This window comes from Salmo salar, chromosome ssa17 (assembly GCF_905237065.1).
Source record: "Salmo salar chromosome ssa17, Ssal_v3.1, whole genome shotgun sequence".
Classification (NCBI taxonomy): domain Eukaryota; kingdom Metazoa; phylum Chordata; class Actinopteri; order Salmoniformes; family Salmonidae; genus Salmo; species Salmo salar.
In genome coordinates this window covers 1,727,984-1,751,753 of record NC_059458.1, presented here as the reverse complement: position 1 = coordinate 1,751,753, position 23,770 = coordinate 1,727,984, and the positions used below count along the sequence as shown (strand labels likewise).

The 23,770-nt window shown below is 43.8% G+C and overlaps 1 protein-coding gene and 1 pseudogene across 1 annotated transcript in view; one reads left to right on the top strand and one right to left on the bottom strand.

Moving 5' to 3' along the window:
- LOC106561326 (lysine-specific demethylase RSBN1L) overlaps positions 1–20,486 on the top strand; it is a 31,302-nt gene extending 10,816 nt beyond the window's left edge. The window contains exons 4-8 of the mRNA XM_014125166.2: positions 15,463–15,600; positions 15,747–15,889; positions 16,111–16,278; positions 16,406–16,514; positions 17,256–20,486. Coding sequence (XP_013980641.2) covers positions 15,463–15,600; positions 15,747–15,889; positions 16,111–16,278; positions 16,406–16,514; positions 17,256–19,178 — 2,481 coding nt within the window. The 3' untranslated portion in view covers positions 19,179–20,486. The remainder of the gene's footprint in view (positions 1–15,462; positions 15,601–15,746; positions 15,890–16,110; positions 16,279–16,405; positions 16,515–17,255) is intronic.
- Positions 1–23,770, bottom strand: part of LOC106561341 (E3 ubiquitin/ISG15 ligase TRIM25-like) — a 552,627-nt pseudogene that overhangs the window by 284,773 nt on the left and 244,084 nt on the right.

Genomic DNA, 23,770 nt, shown 5'->3' with positions numbered 1-23,770 from the left:
TCCTTTATGCAATCGCGGTGTCCGATTTTAAAATAGCTTTTCGGTGAAAGCACATTTTGCAATATTCTGAGTACATAGCCCGGCCATCATGGCTAGCTATTTTGACACCCACCAAGTTTGGCACTCACCAAACTCAGATTTACTATAAGAAAAATTGGATTACCTTTGCTGTTCTTCGTCAGAATGCACTCCGAGGACTTCTACTTCAATAACAAATGTTGGTTTGGTTCAAAATAATCCATAGTTATGTTCAAATATCCTCTGTTTTGTTCGTGCGTTCAAGACACTATCCGAATGGTAAAGAAGGGTGACGCGCACGACGCATTTCGTGACAAAAAATGTCTAAATATTCCATTACCGTACTTCGAAGCATGTCAACTGCTGTTTAAAATAAATTTTTATGCCATTTTTCTCCTAAAAAAGCGATAATATTCCGACCGGGAATCTGTGTTTAGGTTCAAAGACGAAAGAAAATAAAAACATGGGGTCGACTCGTGCACGCGCCTCAGCCCATTGTCCTCTGATAGAGCACTTGCCAAAAGCGCTAATGTGTTTCAGCCTGGGGCTGGAATTACATCATTCAGCTTTTTCCCGCCTTCTGAGAGCCTATGGGAGCCGTAGGAAGTGTCACGGTACAGAATAGATCCTCAGTCTTCAATAAACAGAGTCAAGAAGCTCAAGGAATGGTCAGAGAGGGCACTTCCTGTACAGAATCTTCTCACGTATAACAGGCAAAAACCCCTGCCATATGAGTTCTGTTATACTCACAGACACCATTCAAACAGTTTTAGAAACTTTAGGGTGTTTTCTATCCAAAGCCAATAATTATATGCATATTCTAGTTTCTGGGCAGTAGTAATAACCAGATTAAATCGGGTACGTTTTTTATCCGGCCGTGTAAATACTGCCCCTACCCCCAACAGGTTAAATAAAGATGAAATAAACTGATATTATTTTGTTGCCTCGAAGTGACCATAGAAGTAGTTTAGCTTGTCTGTTCGGCTCATGTCACTGGGCAGCTCTCGGCTGTGCTTCCCTTTTGTAGTCTGTAATGGTTTGCATGCCCTGCTACATCTGACGAGTGTCAGAGCCGGTGTAGTACGATTCGATCTTAGTCCTGTATTGAAGCTTTGCCTGTTTGATGGTTCGTCGGAGGGCATAGAGGGATTTCTTATAAGCTTCCGGGCAGCTCTAGCCTTTAGCTCAGTGTGGATGTTGCCTGTAATCCATGGCTTCTGGTTGGGGTATGTACGTACGGTCACTAAGGGGACGACGTCATCGATGCACTGATTGATAAAGCCAATTACTGTTGTAGTGTACTCCTCAATGTCATTGGAGGAATCCAGGAACATATTCCAGTCTTTGCTAGCAAAACAGTCCTGTAGCTTAGCATCTGCTTCATCTGACCACTTTTTTTTATTGATCTAGTCACTGGTGCTTCCTGCTTTAGTTTTTGCTTGAATTGTGGTCAGATTTGCCAAATGGAGAGAGAGCTTTGTATGCTTCTCTGTGTATGAAGTAAAGGTGGTCCAGAGTTGTTTTTTTTCTCCCTCTGGTTGCCCATTTTTAACATGATGATAGAAATTTGGTAAGACAGATTTAATTTAGGAGCGCAGCCTCTGGGTGAGCGTTTTCTTGTTTGCTTATAGCGGAATACAGCTAATTCAATGCTGTCTTAGTGCCAGCCTCAGTCTGTGGTGGTATGTAAACAGCTACGAAAAATACAGATGAAACTCTCTAGGTAGATAGTGTGGTCTACAGCTTATCATGAGATACACTACCTCAGGTGAGCAATAGCTCGAGACTTCCTTAGATATCGTGCACCAGCTGTTATTTCCCAAAAAAATACATAGTCCGCCGCCCCTTGTCTTCCCAGAAGCCGCTGTTCTATCCTGCCGGTACAGCGTATAACCAGCCAGCTGTATGTTGATGGTGTCGTCGTTCAGCCACGACTACATGAAGCATAAGATATTACAGTTGTGAATGTCCCGTTGGTAGTTTAATCTTCCGCAAAGGTCATTGATTTTATTCTCAAAAGATTGCAGGGAAGGAAGTGGGAATTCTCTACGAATTCTCAGAAGGCAGCCTGGCCCCTGGCCCCTTTTTCTCCGCTTCCTCTTCACGCAAATCACGGGGATCTGGGCATGTTCCCGAGAAAGCAGTATATCATTCGCGTCACACTCGTTAAAGGGAAAAGAGCATTCTGTCCGTGGCGAGTTATCGCAGTCCGGATGTCCAGAAGTTATTTTCGGTCATAAGAGACGGTAGCAGCAACATTATGTACAAAATAAGTTAAAAAATAAGTTAAACAACGCGAATAAACTAACAAAAATCACAATAGGTTGGGGACACGTAAAACGTCAGCCTTCTTCTCCGGCACCATTTTTATTATGTGTTGTGATAATTGCGTTGTTTGCTTTATAACCTGTTAACCTCTTACATCTAGACGTTCCGCTAGCGGAACACCACTCCAATATCCAATGATAAGACGTGGCGCGAAATACAAACTCCTCGAAAATCCAAAAACTTCCATTTTTCAAACATATGACTATTTTACACCATTTTAAAGACAAGACTCTCCTTTATCTAACCACACTTTCCGATTTCAAAAAGGCTTTACAACGAAAGCAAAACATTAGATTATGTCAGCAGAGTACCCAGCCAGAAATAATCAGACACCCATTTTTCAAGCTAGCATATAATGTCACAAAAACCAAAACCACAGCTAAATGCAGCACTAACCTTTTGATGATCTTCATCAGATGACACTCCTAGGACATTATGTTATATAATACATGCATGTTTTGTTCAATCAAGTACATATTTATATCAAAAACCAGCTTTTTACATTAGCATGTGACGTTCAGAACTAGCATTCCCACCGAACACTTCCGGTGAATTTACTAAATTACTCACGATAAACGTTCACAAAAACATAATTATTTTAAGAATTATAGATACAGAACTCCTTTATGCAATCGCGGTGTCCGATTTTAAATAGCTTTTCGATGAAAGCACATTTTGCAATATTCTGAGTAGATAGCTCGCCATCACGGGCTAGCTAATTTGACACCCACCAAGTTTAGTACTCACCAAACTCAGATTTACTATAAGAAAAATTGGATTACGTTTGCTGTTCTTCGTCAGAATGCACTCCCAGGACTTCTACAACAAATGTTGGTTTGGTTCCAAATAATCCATAGTTATATCCAAATAGCGGCGTTTTGTTCGTGCGTTCAAGACACTATCCGAAGGGTGACGCGAGGACGCGTATCGTGACAAAAGAATTCAAAATATTCCATTACCGTACTTCGAAGCATGTCAAACGCTGTTTAAAATCAATTTTTATGCGATTTTTCTCGTAAAAAAGCGATAATATTCCGACCGGGAGACGTCCTTTCCGTTCAAAGACTCAAAATCTAAAATGGATTCTTCACGTGCACGCGCGCACCCGTCTCATTGTTCTCAGATCGACCACTTACCAAATGCGCTACTGTTTTTCAGCCATGGACAGCAGAGTCATCATTCAACGTTCTGGCGCCTTCTGAGAGCCTATGGGAGCCTTACAAAGTGTCACGTTACAGCAGAGTTCTGTTATACTCACAGACACCATTCAAACAGTTTTAGAAACTTTGGAGTGTTTTCTATCCAAAGCTACTAATTATATGCATATTCTAGTTTCTGGGCAGGAGTAATAACCAGATTAAATCGGCTACGTTTTTTATCCGGCCGTGAAAATACTGCCCCCTATCCATAACAAGTTAATTCATATGCCTTACGATCGTGATATATAGGACTAATGGCCGAGACAATAAGAAGACAGTGGCATAATAAATTCAACCACACCTTTGTTTTATCACAAAACCGGATTGCAACCTCTGTCAAGTCCACAAAGCATATTGCATGTAGCAGACAGTTACATGACCTACAGCATGGTCAAGCAAATTAATGTTTCCGGCATTTTCGTACGACTAGACAACTATTGATTTAGAACCACAGAGATTTACCGCAAGTCGCAAAGTAAACAGGAGCTGCCTCCACTATTCCAGGACCATTTCAACATCATCAAATCACCTCTGCTTAGTCTAATACAGTGACAATCAACGTAAGCTAATTATGTGGCTGTCCATGGTTCTGATTTCTGTGTGTTCGTGTAAGTAGAAAACATGTTGACTCAACCTAATTGTAGAGAAACGCCAATGCCACCCTTCTCTTTTTCATAATGACGAAATGGTCTATCACTCTGTCAGAGAGTACACACTTATTTTTTGTTGTCCTAGGCTACCTGACTAAAATGCTTGCTCGCTAACCTAACTTCATCTTTTCATGGGCAACGTTAGCTAGTTAAAGTTAGCCTTCTACATCTAGCTACATATTGAACTTCCATCCTCTTTGTCCAGGGGCACAGTATGAATTTATGGTTGGATCAGAATAACCATTATAATCATTGGCCAGTATGAAGAATTAAGTAAAACCAGAAGTCCAAATCCCTATTTCCATCTATGGCTAATTTAGGGAAGGGACAATTTTAGCTAGCTAGCCACCGGAGGACAACACAACAATATGCAACAATTCAAGTTTTTCTACCAATGACATATGTTCTCAATGGGATTTCATAGGAGTGACGCCAAAATCCAAGCTGGCTTCCCTTGACTGTTTTTTTGGGTGCGCCAGGACCATTCCCAGTTGAGCTCACACAGTTTAGCTCAACGCTGATTGGCAAATGTTTTATACTTTTTTTTTTGTAATCAAGGGAGGCCAAATGCTTGCTAGCCTGCTAGCTTCCCTTGCCTTCAATGCTATGGGCAGCTACAATGCTCAGTTGGTAGCTCAGTTGGTAGAGCATGGTGTTTGCAACGCCAGGGTTGTGGGTTCGATTCCCACGGGCGCCAGCACAGGAGGGGAAAAAATTTATGAAATGTATGCATTCACTACTGTAAGTCGCTCTGGATAAGAGCGTCTGCTAAATGACTAAAATCTAAATGTAATACTCGTTTGGACCAGAAAGCATCAATTAGATGGCCTAAACGTAGAGAAAGAGGGGTGCTGTTTCGCTCGCTCTGATGCTTTCTCCTGTGATACATTCCGCCTTTTGCGAATTGAAGGAAAATGATGAAACGCAGAGAGACGAAAGATAAATAAATACCATTTTTTTTATTTGTAAATGTTTTTGGGACGCCTGGCTTCCCTTGGCATCCATGAATACACGCCACTGCAAATAGGGCACTGACAGTTGTCAGTGTAGCTAGCGAGCTGCTAACCTTAGCTAGCTAGCTATCTTTCTAACCTTATCTAGCTAGCAAACGTTATCTGTTGTTACTGTTTTGCTTTTTTATTTCACCGCATTCAAAGGATTAGCCAGCAGACTCTGTGGCTGGTTCTGGAGCTGGATTTGTCATAAACATTGATTTAGAGAGAACTTTGCCACAGATGGAAACCACTGCCCTATTTTTGACTTTGCCATCAATTGTTATCTCAAGTTTTGACATCTTCCATCAATTGCGGCCAGTGTGTGAACTGCTGACTGCTCATAATTAGCAGATAGTTGTTTACACATCAACCAGGATCAAGGGGGAGGGCAATTTGTGACTTTGTTTGGTAATCAGTGGTTGTATTGGAGAGTGGTTTCACCTCTCCTAGGCAGTCATCAATTAGTACAGGGAGGTGTGCTCTCCACCTCTGCTAGGCAATTAGTGTTAGTACTTCAGTCTCCCCTGGTTTCTCAGCGGCAGCTTTATGCGGCGGTCGTGTCAGTGACACTTTTGTCGCAAAATTAAGATCATCGCCGAAACAAAGACGGTTCTGCAGAGTTGTTCTGCGGAGTTATTCAAGGAAAGAGAGGAAGGCTCCACACCAGTCTCACTTGATTATCTTACCTAGTTATTTTCAGGTCTAATATTTGCTCTTTTTGTAGCTTTGGCAACTATGTGTTTTCTGTATCTGTTCGCTCCTCTCCCTATAGGCTTTACAGATGCTCCCCACCCCTTGGCTGCAACCCTTCTAATTTAGTGTGCCCTGCGTGTACAACCCATGTGGTATTCCGGGTCTCTGGCAGTGTTGTCAAGAACGCTGAGTTCATCTCAACCTTTGCTGCCCTTCAGTCCCTTAACTTCTTGGCCCAGACAGAGACATGGATCACCCCAGAGATCTTTCTTCATCTGACTACGTTTTCTCTCATAGTCCAAGAGCATCTGGTCATCACGGTGGGGGAACAGGTCTACTCATTTCTCTTAAGTGGAGCTTTTCTCTTCTCTCACCTGTCCATCTCCTCATTTCAATTCCACTCAAGCTTTACATTATTGTAATCTATCGCCCACCAGGTGCCCTTGTAGAGTTACTCAATGAGCTTGACACCTTGATAAGCTCATTTCCTGATGATGGCACTTGGCTCTTGGTACCTCCCAACATCTGCCTTCTATTCATTTCTTTCCAGTTCTCTCTTTCCCCTTGCCTCTTGATCTCACCCTTTCCCAATCTCCTCCAACTCACAAGCCAGGCAATACACTTGACCTCATCTTTACTAGAGGCTGCTTGCCTACTAATCTTACTCACTGCAACCCCCCTCCAGGTCTCTGGTCACTACTTTGTTTCCTTTCTGTCTCCCTTTCCTTCAACCCTAACCACTCAGCCCCTACCCAGATGGTCATGCTCCATTGCAATCTTCCCTCTCTCTCCAACTACTCTCTCCTCTTCTATCCTATCGTCTCTCCCTTTTGCAAAATCCTTCTCCCTCCTGTCTCCTGATTCTGCATCTTCGACTCTACTCTCCTCCCTTTCCACATCCTATGACTCGCACTGTCCCCTTTCCTCCCGGCTGACTCAACCCCCCGCTCCTTGGCTGAGTGACTTATTGCGAGCTTACAGAACAGGACTGCGGGCAGCTGAGCGAAAATGGAGGAAAACTAAACTTCCGGAGGACCCATCATCCTTTCCCTTCTCTCCTCTCTACCTTCCTCTGTAACTGCTGCTAAAGACACTTTATACAACTTTACATTTCAACCCTAGGAAACTCTTTTTCACCCCCTCCCTCCCTCTCTGCGGGAAGACTTTGTCAACCACTTTGAAAAGAAGGTTGATGACATCCGCTACTCATTCACTCCGCCTATTGAATCAATTGGTCTCACTCACACAGAACTATCCTATGCCTTGACCTCTTTCTCGCCTCTCTCCAGATGACATCATGCGACTAGTGATGTCTGACCGCCTGACAACCTGCCCGCTCAACCCCATCCCCTCCTCTCTTCTCCAGACCATCTTTGGAGACCTTCCCTCATTCCTCACTTTCCTCACTTCACTCATCAACTCATCACTGACCACTAGCTGCGTCCCCTCTGACTTCAAAATGGCCAGTGTTGCTCCCCACCTCAATAAACCAACACTCGACTCATCTGACATCAAACACTAGGGACTTGTATCCCTTCTTTTCTTTCCAAAACACTTGACCGTACTGTGTATCTGATCAACTTTCTCGTTATCTCTCTCAGAACAATCTTCTTGACCCTAACCAGTCAGGCTTCAAGACCGGGTCACACAAACGAGACTAATCTTCTCTGTGTCACGGAGGCTCTTCGCACTGCTAAAGCTGACTCTCTGTTCTCATACTCCTAGATGTATCCGCTGCCTTTGACACTGTTAACCATCAGATCCTCCTCTCTACCCTCTCAGGGCTGGGCAACTGCACACTCTTGGATTGGATCCAACCTGTTAGGTCGCTCCTACCAGGTGACGTGGCAAAGATCTGTGTCTGCACCACAACCTCACTTCTGGTGTCCCCCAGGGCTCGGTTCTAGGCCCTTTCCTCTTCTCTCTATACACAGTCACTCGGCCCCATCATATCCTCACATGGTCTCTCCTATTATTGCTATACGGGTGACACTCAACTACTTTTCATCTTCCCCCTTCGGACACCCAGGTGGCAACACGCATCTCTGCGTGCCTGGCAGATATCTATCTCAACATGGATGTCAGCCCACCATCTCAACCTTGACCAGGCAGAGCTGCTCTTCCTCCCGGGGAAGGCCTGCCCGCTCAAAGACATCTCCATCACGGTTGACAACTCCACAGTGTCGCCCTCCCAGGGTGCAAAGAACCTTGACATGACCCTGGACAACACCCTGTCATTCTCTGCAAACATCAAAGCAGTGATTAGCTCCTACAAGTTCATGCTCTACAACATCTGTAGAGTACGACCCTACCTCACACAGGAAGCGGCGCAGGTCCTAATCCAGGCATTTGTCCTTTCCCGTCTGGACTACTGCAACTCGCTGTTGGCTGGGCTCCGCTTGTGCCATCAAACCCCTGCAACTTATCCAGAACACTGCAGCCCACCTGGCTTTTAACCTTCCCAAGTTCTCTCATGTCACCCCGCTCCTCCGCACACTCCACTGGCTTCCAGTCAAAGCTCGCATCCACTACAAGACCATGGTGCTTGCCTACAGAACAGTAAGAGGAACTGCCCCTCCCTACCTTCAGGCTATGCTTAAACCCTACACCCCAACCCAAGCACTCTGCTCTGCCCAGTCCAAGCTCTTCTCTGTCCTGGCACCCCAATGGTGGAAACAGCTTCACCCTGAAGTTAGGACAGCAGAGTCCCTGCTGCACTAACTGTAAGTCACGCTGGATAAGAGCGTCAGATAAATGACTAAAATGTAAAAGAAACACAGGCTGAAAATAATTTGTATGTCATATCACAGGCTCCCAAGTGGCGCAGCGGTCTAAGGACGCTGCCTGGACCCTTTACTGCCGACAGGGAGCCCCGCCGATCCATCACGACTGGTCTGCCGACGTAATCGTCCATGGTGGTTTCAACAGGCTCTTCCGTTGCAACATCGCCGAAGGCCCATCTGCTAGCCCCGGCCCGCTAGCTGTCTGAATCGCTGTGTCTCCAGCTCGCCTAGCGTAGTAGCAACTACTGAATAGGCTCCCTGACTCACCTATTGCTTCTCATTGGACCCTATAATCACTCGGCGACATATGCCTCTCCCTAATGTCAATATGCCTTGTCTATTGCTGTTTTAGTGAGTGATTGTCTTATTTCACTGTAGAGCCCCCAGCCCTGCCCAATATTCCTTCGATAGCCCTTTTGTCCCACCCCCCACTCATAAGGTGACCTCACCTGGCTTAACATGTGCCTCTAGAGACAAAACCTCTCATCGTCACTCAATGCCTAGGTTTACCTCCATTGTACTCACATCCTACCATACCCTTGTCTGTACATTATGCCTTTAATCTATTCTTCCATGCCCAGTAATCTGCTCCTTTTACTCTCTGTTCCGAACACACTAGACGACCAGTTCTAGTGTAGCCTTTAGCCGTACCCTAATCCTACTCCTCCTCTTTTCCTCTGGTGATGTAGAGGTTAACCCAGGCCCTGCAGCCCCCAGCACCACTCCCATTCCCCAGGCGCTCTCATTTGTTGTCTTCTGTAAGCACAAAAGCCTTGGTTTCATGCATGTTAACATCAGAAGCCTCCTCCCTAAGTTTGTTTTATTCACTACTTTAGCACACTCCGCCAACCCGGATGTCCTAGCCGTGTCTGAATCCTGGCTTAGGAAGGCCACCAAAAATCCAGACATTTCCATCCCCAACTACAACATTTTCCGACAAGATGGAACTGTCAAAGGGGGCGGAGTTGCAATCTACTGCAGAGATAGCCTGCAGATTTCTGTCATACTATCCAGGTCTGTGCCCAAACAATTCGATCTTCTACTTTTAAAAATCCACCTTTTCAGAAACAAGTCTTTCACCTTTGCCACTTGTTATAGACCCCCCTCAGCCCCCAGCTGTGCCCTGGACACCATATGTGAATTGATCGCCCCCCATCTATCTTCAGAATTCGTACTGTTAGGTGACCTAAATTGCTTAACACCCGGCCGTCCTTCAATCTAAGCTAGATACCCTCAATCTCACACAAATTATCAAGGAACCTACCAGGTACAACACTAAATCTGTAAAAAAAATAAATAAAAAGAAGCTTTGGGACACTGTAAAGTCCATGGAGAATAAGAGCACCTCCTCCCAGCTGCCCACTGCACTGAGGATAGGAAACACTATCGCCACCAATAAATCTACGATAATCGAGAATTTCAATAAGCATTTTTCTATGGCTGGCCATGCTTTCCACCTGGCTACCCCTACCCCGGCCAACAGCCCTGCCCCCCTGCAGCAACTTGCCCAAGCCCCCCCCTTCTCTTTCACCCAAATCCAAACAGCCGATGTTCTGAAAATGCTGTAAAATCTGGATCCCTACAAATCAACTGGAATTATCTGCCGAAATTGTTGCAACCCCTATTACTAGCCTGTTCAACCTCTCATATCGTCTGAGATCCCCAAAGATTGGAAAGCTGCCACGGTCATCCCCCTCTTCAAAGGGGGAGACAATCTAGACCCAAGCTGTTATAGACCTATATCCATCCTGCCCTGCCTTTCTAAAATCTTCGAAAGCCAAGTTAACAAACAGATCACCGACCATTTCGAATCCCACCGTACCTTCTCCACTATGTAATCTGGTTTCCAAGCTGGTCATGGGTGCACCTCAGCCACGCTCAAGGTCCTAAACGATATCATAACCGCCATCGATAAAAGACAGTACTGTGCAGCCCTCTTCATCGACCTGGCCAAGGCTTTCGACTCTGTCAATCATTGCATTCTTATCGGCAGACTCAACAGCCTTGGTTTCTGAAATGACTGCCTCGCCTGGTTCACCAACTACTTCTCAGATAGAGTTCAGTGTGTCAAATGGGAGGGCGTGTTGTCTGGACCTCTGGCAGTCTCTCCCTAATCTTCTACATTTGCAAACACTACATACATTTTTCAATTGTTTTATTGACGTAGGTTGTTTGTGTAACTCTGTGTGTTGTTGTTTTTGTCGCACTGCTTTGCTTTATCTTGGCCAGGTCGCAGTTGTAAATGAGAACTTGTTCTCAACTGGCCTACCTGGTTAAATAAAGGTGAAATAGATATATATTTTTTAAATAAGGTACTGCATCTCGGTGCAAGAGGCGTCACTGCAGTCCCTGGTTCGAATCCAGGCTGCATCACATCCGGCCGTGATTGGGAGTCCCATAGGGCAGCTGGGGTAGGCAGTCATTGTAAATAAGAATTTGTTCTTAACTGACTTCCCTAGTTAAATAAAAAATAAATAGGAAATAGGCTTGGGTGGTATCCAGATTGTCATACCTTCATTCCAAGCCACTTCCTCAATTTGTGGACTCTAATATTAAGGATTTGGTACATATGTTTCCCTCTTACCTCAAGGGCACTACAGACTTTTTAAAGAAATTAGAGACTTGTTCGGTGGACTCAAAAGACTTGTTATGTAGTATGGATGTCTCTAGACTTTATACAAATATTCCTTATCAAGAGGGTTTATGCAATGAAACATTATTTGAATCAAAGAACATAACTGGATCCCGCCACTGACTTACTGTTGAGCTTGACTAATGACATATTGACTAAGAATTATTTAAGACCTTAAGGAAGGAACTGCTATGGGATCGCCAGTTGCGGCCAATTATGCAAATGTATTTCTGGGGAAATTTGACTTGGACTTCGTTTACAATAATAATCTCTATTCTAAGTTTAACAAAGTGTTTATGAGATGTTTTTTTTTTTCATTTGGTCAGGTGATGATCTTGAATTGGAGGAATTCTTTACATTCATGCAATTCCGTGTATTGAATGTATGTTAGTATCCGATAAAGAACATGTTTCGTTTTTGGTTAAGAAAGATGGCAATGGCTTGCACACTGAGGTGTATAGAAAAGAAACTGATAGAAATACCTTTCTTCATTTCAGCAGTTATCATACATCTTCATAAAAAAATGGTTTACCATATAGCCAACTCCTTCGCATTAGGTGCATTTGTGACTCTGATATATCATTTGATGTACATGCCAAAGGTTTATGTGAACAATACAAAAGAAGAGGGTATAAAGAAGAATTATTGGACAATTGCCTTAAGAGAGTAAGACAAAATGAGCGGAATGCATATTGCAACCACGTCAAAGGAATCCCCCTCCACCAACAGTCCTATTTCAAGGTCGATCAAGGAAGTGAGTAATAGACATTGCCACATATTACAGTGATCCCAGCTTTGGTCATGCGTTTTACACTGCTGCTACTCGCTGTCTATTATCTATGCATAGTCACTTTACAAATTACCTCGTCTAACCTGTACCCCGCACATTGACTCGGTACCGCTACCCCCTGTTTATAGCCTCATTATTGTTATTGTCATTTTCGTGTAATTTTTTTTTTTTACTTTAGTTTATTTAGTAAATATTTTCTTAGCTCTATTTCTTGAACTGCATTGTTGGTTAAGGGGTTGTAAGTAAGCATTTCACGGTAAGGTCTACCTACACCTGTTGTATTCGGTGCAGGTGACAATAAAATTTGATTTGAGATGGGGATAAATGACTTGTCCAAAGAAAGACATTGGATAGACCGCTTGGCCACTCTTGCCCCAGCAGGCCTTAATGAGGAATGATCTTTTTCTTTTCTTTTTTTATTGTGGTAGGTTATAAATAGGCTGAAGATTTAGGTAATGACATCATTTATTTGTATTGTGTGTCTCTTTATTTGATTTTCATGTTTCCCCCACAGCTCCCTCTGCTGGGATCTCTTGATTGGGCCAATACTGACTGTGAATTTGAAATTATGCCCACCTGTGGTATTGTTGTTGTGACATTGATTGCCATTACCTTGCACACTGTAGGGCTCATCCCCAAACCGTTTGTGCGGTAATAAAAATGTACATTTTAGTTTATTTACCAGTTTGCTTTCCTATTTCCGTTCGTCATACCGGCCTTGTGCCATACCGGTATATTCGGTAGTACCGGCACTGAACACAAGGGGCGCTATTTTCAAACCCCACTGATCCTCTGTAATCTCATAGAATTCTAACTAAATGCTAACGAGCACGTTGCCAACATTTTTTTATAGTCTCTGACCTAAATTATTTGCAGGACAGACATCCCAGCTCATGAACTTATACAAGTAACTCAAAAATGCTACACAGTTTGCTGCCTCTCTGACATTGCTCAATTTAATATTTATATATTTCTTAATTCCATTATTTTACTTTTAGATTTGTGTGTATGGTTGTGAATTGTTAGATACTACTGCACTGCTGGAGCTAGGAACACAAGCATTTCACTACAGCCACAATAACATCTGCTAAATGTGTACGTAACCAGTCAAATTTAAATTGATTCAGACAGCAAGGCGTTTGATCTGCTGTTAACAAGCAAATCTTGATTTTGGAAGAAGCTAACCACTTAGCTAGATAGCTAACTAGCTACTAAATTAGCAAACCAAATGCACAACTGCAGAGCATTTAGCATATTTTAGACAGTAAACTTAATAGTTATTCATTATCTAGCTGGCAAACATTTAGTTGTGAATACCATACTGTAACTAGATCACCTGGCACATGCTCCACAAAAGTGAGTGATTTACAAGGCTCCAGTCTTGCATCATTGTGTGCTTGTCAACAAACACCATGTGATTTGGATTTACGGCAAGCTTCATAATTAATATTTATGTTACAGGTGAAATTAAAAACGCATCTTTATCTCCTAACGTATTGCACAAGTTGACTGCAGGTATTTACTTAAAAAGTAGCTAAAATATAAAAATGTATTAAAACAACTTCGAACTAAATTGTTTCAATGGCATTGACGGTATTGGTAAATTCATCCTGTGGCTATTTCCAAATACCCCAGTGTACAGTATATACAGTATACCGCCCAAGCCTAATAGGAAAAGACACCGCATTCACACTGATTTGCACAAAGAAGGCAGTTCTGATTTGTCACTTCAAGCCCAAATATATCATACTTTGACTAAAACGATGACTTACCCATGATGTTGCACAACGATTTAAGTGATTTGCACTAACGTGTATATCTATCCTTACTGTAATGATATAAAGGTACAACCATCACATCCTTAACTGTGCAAGAGATGGCATGGATGACATCACTGCCACTTTCTAAAGGGTCTCACTGTTGTGATCATCTGCTGTTAAGATTGAATTCAGGAAAGAATGGCTCACTAACCAGGTCTCCATGTGAGCAAAGTAAATCACAACAGGCCTGATGGAAACAGCATATTTTTTGGCAACCCTTTCAAATGTTTGACAAAACAAAATACGCTAGACAAGGCGGGATCTTCCTTTGTCTGCTCAATTAATTATGCGGGAAATGGTGGTGGAAACACTGATTTAGAATAACCATCATATCAAAGTAAACTCTGATTCATATGATGACATGTTCTGTGGTCCTCCCACCACAACATGGGAAAGCGTGCAGCGCAGCAGGCCACAGCTGAAATAAGTCTTAATGAAACCCCACAGGGTGGTGAAAGTGCACTTGGATAAGCTCTGCTTCTCTACAACATATTGGGGGTCTTATTTTGGTGATGTTATGATCGACGCCTGACCACAGACAAACAAAAACAATCTCGCTTTTTTTGTCCATAATAATCTCATGTAGGTAGCTAGCCCGCAATGTGTCCGCGACACGCTGGCTAGACCAGGGTGGGCACACTGCCACACCGCTGACAAAACCATCAGCAGAGCCGAAAATGCGATGGAAACCCACCTAACCTGCATTTATTCATTAAAAAAATAATAGATAGACAGACGACTAGGGTTTGATAGCGGGAACCGGGTTACTGAGATTTACTAAGATTTACAGCCAAAACCCACTCCCTTGGATAAATAATTTAGAGAAACCAGTAAGTTATAATGCATTATTTCTAGAAATGAACAGCACCACGTGAAATGGAACTGTTATATTAAATGATAAATGTGGATTCTCTACTGCCTTCTCTGCTCTGGTATCTTCATGATCAATCATCAACGTTTTGGGTGGGTACAGACGGTGCATCTCAGTATGGAGTGCAGTTCACAATGCAAGTATCTCATCAGCTGGTAACTTTTTGTCTTGTGACCGGTACATTTGCTGCAGCATAGCCTATGCTACATTACTATTAGGACTAATATATCTGAATTTGTGTCTAATTTACACATCTTCATTTGGGTTTCTGGGGTCACCTTGTTTTTTTGCAGCCTATCACTCGAATATTGTTGCTTTAAATCACTGAACACGCGAGCACTATGTGTTTCTCTATAAATTCCATTCAAATTGCATCCAAAATAGATAATCCTGTTCAAGATGTCCTAGCCTACCTCTTTCAGGTAATAGCCTTATATTTAGCTAATGAATGATGGGTTAATATGCTTCTAACTTATAGCCTCTGTCTTAAAGGGAAAATCCACTCAAACTATCTTTAGGTATTTTTTTATTAGGCCACTGTTGATACAATCCCAAAATGTTTTGCATGTCAGCAGTTGTTTTTTTAAAGATATTGGACTTTTATGAAGCAGAATGTCACCAGCTACATAATCATGGTAATGCAAAAATATTCTAACTTGTTTCTCCCGTGTCTCTGCCCCCAGGTGAAGCGTACCTACTCCCAGGGGACGTACCGTGCGGGGGCCATGCGGCAGGTCAGCCTGGTGGGGGCCGTGGACGAGGAGGTGGGAGACTACTTCCCCGAGTTCATCAACATGCTGGAGGAATCTCCCTTCCTAGAGGTTGGTTTAGAGTGTGTGTCTGAGAGAGTGTTTGTGTAATTTCATCAGCACTGTGCTATTCTACTTTTGTTTATTTGCACATAAAATAAACAGAAATAACAGAAATAAATATATACCAGTAAATGAGCTTGTGTGTGTGGTCCCAGCGTACCCTGCCCTGGGGCACGTTCTCCAGCCTGCGCCTGAGGAGCCCCACAGAGAGTGACGACGGACCCATCATGTGGGTCAGACCAGGGGAACAGATGATCCCTGTGGCTGACATTCCAAAGTCCCCCTTCAAGAGAAAGAGGTGCGTTGCTTGGTTTTGTTTGGCATGGTTGTTTGTCCACCATTGGGAAAAGATTGCTCTAGGTCTAAGTTTGCTAGGGACAAGAACCAAGTCATTGCAGCAAGCCACCAACATGACATAAGACATTCAATTTAATGAAGCAGTCTGTGGTATCCTCATGCCACATCCTATGGCATTTCGTTTTTACTTTAAAAATGCATTTACATTTCCCTCTGTTCCAGGTCAACCAATGAGATCAAGAACCTGCAGTACCTGCCACGGGCCAGCGAGCCCAGGGAGATGCTATTTGAGGACCGGACCAGAGCCCACGCCGACCACATCGGACAGGGCTTCGAGAGACAGACCACCGCCGCCGTGGGGGTGCTCAAGGCCGTGCGCTGCGGAGAGGGGTGGGTACACATCTGGTCTCTGTAGCCCTGACCTAGTGTGTGTATACACACAACTTTCTTCCGTACCTGTACACACCGGAGTTCCCCTTTATGACAGTCTCTCCCTCTCCACTGTCTTTCTCTGTAGTGATGCTCCTGCCAGGGTAACCAAAGACGTGGTGTGTTTCCACGCTGGAGATTTCCCAGAGGTGGTCCAGAGGCTCCAGCTAGACCTGTACGAACCACCCCTCTCACAGGTACGTCTGAGATCAATGGATTCTACATGGATCCTTAGAACAGATTATTAACCAATGATTGTGTGTGAATGGTGGCTTTAACCAACAAAATAATCTCTACTGCCCTTTCCTCTCCCTCCTCCCATTCTCCTCTCCCTCCTCCCATTCTCCTCTCCTCCCTCCTATTCTCCTCTCCCTCCTCCCATTCTCCTCTCCTCCCTCCCATTCTCCTCTCCCTCCTCCCATTCTCCTCTCCTCCCTCCTATTCTCCTCTCCTCCCTCCTATTCTCCTCTCCCTCCTCCCATTCTCCTCTCCTCCCCTCCCATTCTCCTCTCCCTCCTCCCATTCTCCTCTCCTCCCTCCTATTCTCCTCTCCCTCCTCCCATTCTCCTCTCCCTCCTCCCATTCTCCTCTCCTCCCTCCTCATTCTCCTCTCCTCCCTCCCATTCTCCTCTCCCTCCTCCCATTCTCCTCTCCTCCCTGCTATTCTCCTCTCCCTCCTCCCATTCTCCTCCCCTCCTTCCCTCCCTCCTCCCATTCTCCTCTCCTCCCTCCTATTCTCCTCTCCCTCCTCCCATTCTCCTCTCCCTCCTCCCATTCTCCTCTCCTCCCTCCTATTCTCCTCTCCTCCCTCCCATTCTCCTCTCCCTCCTCCCATTCTCCTCTCCTCCCTGCTATTCTCCTCTCCCTCCTCCCATTCTCCTCTCCTCCCTCCTATTCTCCTCTCCCTCCCATTCTCCTCTCACTCTCCCCCTCCATAGTGTGTGCAGTGGATAGATGATGCCAAGCTAAACCAGCTGAGGAGAGAGGGCATCCGCTATGCCCGTATCCAGCTCTACCACGACGACATCTACTTCATCCCCAGGGGAGTGGTGCACCAGTTCAAGACTGTGTCTGCTGTCTGCAGCCTGGCCTGGCACATCCGCCTCAGACAATACCACCTGGACCAAGAGAGGGAGGAGGAGAGCTGTACTTCTACAAGGGCAACAAGTGAAGTCATAGAGGAGGAGGAAGAAACAGAGGAGAGTGAGGAGGAATGGGGGAAAGAGGAGGACACTCCTACACAGCCACGGACGCAGGTGAAGACTGAGGAAAAGGAAGAGGGAGGGGAACGGACACCCGTACAGGAGCCGCCACTAGTTTGCAAGGAGGAAGACGACACAGAGGAAGAGAAGGGAGGGGAGAGAGGAGGGTGTACACCTACACTGACATTACCTTTGGTCAAGGAGGAGAGAGTGGAAGGAAACCGACTCACAGAGACACTACTGGAAGTCAAGGAGAGAAAGGAGGTTGACGAGCATCACAAGATAGAAGAGATGGAGAGAAAAGGAGCAAGAGATGTCAGTACATCCACACAGATGGCACCACAAGTGCAGAGGGAGGGAGAGAGAGATGAAGATATGGAACTCTCAAAGGCATCACAGCAGGCTGGGATAAAGAGAGAGGAGGAAGAAAGACACCGCAGGACACCTCCACACATCCAGAAAGAAAGAGAGAGGGGACAGGATGGTAGCACAGCCACACAAACACCACCAGTCCAGAAAGAAAGAGAGAGGGGAAAGGATGGTAGCACAGCGACACAAACACCACCAGTCCAGAAAGAAAGAGAGAGGGGAAAGGATGGTAGCACAGCCACACAAACACCACCAGTCCAGAAAGAAAGAGAGAGGGGAAAGGATGGTAGCACAGCCACACAAACACCACCAGTCCAGAAAGAAAGAGAGAGGGGAAAGGATGGTAGCACAGCGACACAAACACCACCAGTCCAGAAAGAAAGAGAGAGGGGAAAGGATGGTAGCACAGCCACACAAACACCACCAGTCCAGAAAGAAAGAGAGAGGGGAAAGGATGGTAGCACAGCCACACAAACACCACCAGTCCAGAAAGAAAGAGAGAGTGGAAAGGATGGTAGCACAGCCACACAAACACCACCAGTCAAGAAAGGGAAGGGGAAAGATTTGGAGAAAGATGGAAAAGAGAAAGAGGAGAGGGTGAAAGATAAGGAGAAACTGGAGAGGATGAAAGAGAAGGAGAAAGTAGAGAGGGTGAAAGATAAAGAGAAGGAGAGAGTGAAAGAGGAGCGGGAGAAAGATAAGAAAGAGAGGGTTAAAGATAAGGACAGAGAAAGGGAGAGAGGGAAAGATGGAGAGAAGGTGAAGGGGAAAGATGAGAGTGTGATGGAAAGCACCACACAAACACAGACGTCACCACCCATTAGGAAAAAGGAGGATGAGGAGAGGAAACACACACATCCATCCCAACACGCCCAGAAGGAGGAGAAGGGAATGAGGGAGGCAGACACAGCCTCAAAGACACAACCTCAAATCAAAAAGGAACGAGACAGGGACAGAGGTGGTAGTAGTACACAGACACAGTCTCACACACGACTAGAGAGAGAGGAGGGCAGAGAGAGCAGCACACATGGACACAAACCCACACATGGAAAGAAGGAGAGAAATGGGTACAGGGAGGGGAAAGAGGGTAACCCATCCATACACACTTCACACACCAAGCCAGGGAGAGAGGAGGATGGAAAGGCTGTCACTTCTAGAAACACACTGTCTCATGTGAAGAAGGAGGGGAAGAGGGATAGAGGGGTCAACCATAAGGAGGAAAGAAAGAAACCGCCCCCTGCCCCTAGCTGCCCCCCCCCTCGGACCACAAACCCCCACGAACGCTTGTAACCTTTGACCTCTTTAAGCCTATGGAGGCATTTCAAGCCCCGCCCCTCTCCCTGGCAGACAAGTCTCACCACCACAGTGACTGTCGAGGTGCTCTCTCCAAGTCCGAGAGCCGGACGCTAGCGCCCTCTAAAGGACCAAAAGTAAAGGACACGACACAGACCAAACCTGCAGTTCCTCTCCAGGACACACGGCCGCAGCACTCCCTAAAACACCCCATGAAACCACACACCACACACGCACAGCAGAAAGCCTTTTTATTATGAATGTGTAGTTTTCTCTCTCTTACTTAGCCTGCTCCCAGATCTGTTGCTGCTTCAGACATACTATCATTGTCATGCCATAGTACATATACAGAGGAGTTGAATTGGCTAAAGCGCATACCGATCTGGGACCTAACCCTGTTCGAAAACTTTGAAAATCCTTTCCTTTCCTCCATTCCTTGAAGTAATCACTGATCTAACACAGTTGGGTAGGTAAACGCAAATGTTCCACCACGTAGCTCATACCAATAGTCATGTCAGCATCAGATCTGAGGAAGGATGCATTTCATAGCATCCGAAGAGGGCTAAAGTAAGAATTTACGCTAAGTAGCTCACTTTACGTTTGTTAGTGAATGTACGTAGGTTCTTTATATGAAAACCGTTGTGACCTGTGCACTACATAGCTACACTATTCTCTTAGAGCACCTACTCTAGGTACTATACGACTCCCAAAACAGCCCCATGGTTCCTTTGTCTTCTCCTAGCCTTTCCTACTTTGAAGTTTGCAGATCTGACAGGACCAGATTGGTGTACTTTGGCAATAAGGTGCCCCATCTAGACAGAATTTCAAATCGATTCAAACTCCCAATCCCTTAGTCTACACTAGACTATACAGAAGTGGGTAGTAGGGGATAGGCGTCTATTTTAAATAGAGAACTAGCCTGCCTGTATGCTATGGGGAGCTTCTACCACGTTCCTTATACCTATCCAGGCACTTCAGTTCTGCCAACACTGAAGGGCTCAGAGCTAGGGGTTGTTTTTGGACCAGGCTTACATGTATGATTCAATACAGGGCTGTAAATGATATGTACCGAATCTGTACAGTATGGATGTACTAGTACTGATGTGAGAAAATGTATACAGAAATGCATATATTTTTTGTAAGACAAGTTTTATTTTCCATAGAACGTATTTATCATTTTATGTATTTTTTTGTTCAGATGTATGTGAGAAACTCTTGTAAATACCTTTTATTTCCTAAAATTAAGACTTGGTAGTGTGATTTATACTTTGACCAGAACCTCTCAATAAAAGGTTCCTAATATTACAATGGCCTCTTATTCATTGTGTGCATTCTCATCTGACTAAGTTGAAAACTGAATTGACCCCAACTCTGATCACACACACTCACTGAATCCACCAATCATCAAAATAGTGTAGTTCGATTTTTAATGCACATGTCTGTTAAAGGGCAATTCCACCACTTTTCAACCTCATTTTCATTATCTGCAGCGTCAACATATGCAAAAACGGTGCATTTCTATGTTTTGTTGAAAAAAATATATAAAGTTAAAAAGTTCTTAGTTCTTTTGGTGACTTGGATAGCAAGAAAATACACTCGCTTGGGCTAGAAACTCGATCCTACCCTGTGTTGTCATAGAGAATACTTTTTTCCCCCTTATCTTTTTAACCCCATATCATAGAAACGTGCTGTTTTCACATATGTAGACACTGGTTTGGTGCTGGAGATTATGAATATGCGGTTGAAAAGTGGCAGAATTGCCCTTTAACCTTGTACAACCAACTGAAAATCTTGCGAGCTTACATTCTGTTTCGCTATGCGGATGGCGCTGCAGTAAAAAGTCTAGTAAAAAGAAAGTTAGACGCACAAATATCATCCCCCAGCAAAATGCTGACCTTATTGTTATGGTGAGAGGTTAGCATGCCTTGGAGGTATAATATTTGTGCGTCTAACTTTCATCATTATTCACGATTGATTCAGGACTGTCCCTAATCATGGCAGAATCAACATGAATATATTTATGAATATGTTTAGGAACATATTCTATTCTTACTTACAATAAAAGGGACTCCAAAATGGCATTATTTACCATTCATTTCTATTGGGCACAAAATTATCTAAAACAACCAAAACAAACAGCAAATGCATCCAACACGTTTGTGGAGTCACACACTTGATGTAATCATTGCGTGCTAGGAATATGGGACCAAATACTATACTTTTGACTACATTAATTCACATATAAGTGAATTTGTCCAAATACTTTCGGTCCCCTAAAATGGGGGGACTATGTACAAAAAGTGCTGTAATTTCTAAATGGTTCCCCCAATATGAAAATTATCTCTAATTAAAGTGGGCAGTCTGCACTTTAATCTCGTAGTCATTGTATCATTTAAAATCCAGAGAGCTGGAGTATAGAGCCAAAATAACAAAAATTGTGTCACTGTCCCAAAACTTTTTGAGCTCACTGTACATTTAAAGTGAAACTCCCAACACTGGGAGTGTTGGGCACAACAGACAAAGCCATGGCCGGGAACATCCAAGATCCCCTTCAGTGTCTGCAGATCTGATGGAACCTGATAGGTGTAAGGCTGCTGACAATGGGATTTTGTGTCTGAGAATTTCGGATGATTTTTCAATGGGAGTCATCCATTCCCGGATGAATGACAGCGGACTGTGATTCTCTGACAAATAGGGCACAAATGGTCTGTCTTTTGGCAGACAAACTTGTCCGAAAATAGTTGACTTGAGTTGATCTACATCATAGGCCCTATACGATTTCATCTATGTTCAGGAGTATGAGTTTGGCCGTAGCCCGTTACAGGTAGAATATAAAGGAATGTCTAAGTGTTGTTAAACCAGGTTCACCCCAGCCGGTGTTTCTCAATCCATTCCTGTGGGACTCTAAAGGGATGCACAATTTGGTTCGAACCCAGCATTAGCCTTATTCAGCTAATATGGCTAGATGATACCTTGCTTAGACGAATCAGGTGTGTTAGTGCTGGACTGAAGCAAAAAAACATGCACCCTCCTGGGTGTTCCACAGGAATATATTGAGAAACTCTGCTATAACAAACACAACAAAATATCACAGAAGACAACATGGCGTTAATATGGTTATAGATCCCTTTCCAACCCTGATTCCCTGGTTGCCAGTAACAGTAGGAATCATTCCACCAATTTTCGGTGCCTTTTGAGATGTGTAATTTGTGAAAATAAAACATTGATTTCACCAAATTGTAACATTCTGTCATAAAGAGGAAATGTTCAACTTAATAAATAACAAGTTTTACCATCTCAATACTATATTAAGTCCCAAATAAAGTAACAAGGTTGACAATTTCATCTTAAATCAGCCATAAATCCCATTGCGACAGGGAATGGAACCATGTTGTGTGCAACAGGGAGGGGCAATTGAATGCAAGAAAATGTTTAAACATTTCTAGCCTGTCTATGGTTAACAGGGTTGACGTGTTATGCTTGACCAGCTCAGTTTTACACCAATAAACACCAGAAAATGTCCAGAAAGGGTAGAACCAGCTCACCTGCTTTTACATTATGATTTGACTATTAGATGTTCAGTGTTTCTATTTTTGTATGAATCACTAATCAATCATATGAAATAAATAATAATCTTCAAATATGACTTTGTCAAAGCAACAAAGTAAGGGGATGGATCGAAATTTTACAGAATGGTTATCTGGAGGAAAATGGGGAGGGTTACGCTTTTTCAATTTCAGTCAAGGGGAGGGTTAAGTATTTTTTTTATATAGTTTAGGGGAGGGTCATGTAATTTTAATTGATAAAATGTCAATATTTCTAAATGTTTTAGAATTAGTTGCTTATTAGGCTATACACTGAGTATACCAAACATTAGGAACACCTTCCCCCCCTTCCCTCAGAACAGCCTCAATTCTTCAGGGCATGGACTCGACAAGGTGTCGAAAAGTGTTCCAAAGTGTTCCCATGTTGACTCCAGTGCTTCCCACAGTTGTGTCAAGTTGGCTGGATGCCCTTTGGGTGTAGACCATTCTTGATACACAGGGAAACTGTTGAGCAAGAAAAACCCAGCAGCATCTTCTTGACGCAAACCGGTGCGCCTGGCACCTACTAGCATACCTTGTTCAAAGTCACTTACATTTTGCGTGCGGATTAGCCTATAGCCTATGTTCTGTTCAGTTAGTGGAGGACTGCTTTGATAGCTTGCTACTACTAAAATGTATTTTATTAAAAACAATATGTTTCTTGCCCATGATGTATTATCAGAGTTATTGAATTCACAATAAGTCAGATTCAAGTAACTTACATTGTGGTGCTGACATTTGAAGCAGCAGCCGCAGCACTATCAATCAGAAATGGACTGCTCATACAGTGAGGGAAAAAAGTATTTGATCCCCTGCTGATTTTGTACGTTTGCCCACTGACAAAGAAATGATCAGTCTATAATTTACTGGTAGGTTTATTTGAACAGTGAGAGACAGAATAACAACAACAAAAATCGAGAAAAACGCATGTCAAAAATGTTATAAATTGATTTGCATTTTAATGAGGGAAATAAGTATTTGACCCCCTCTCAATCAGAAAGATTT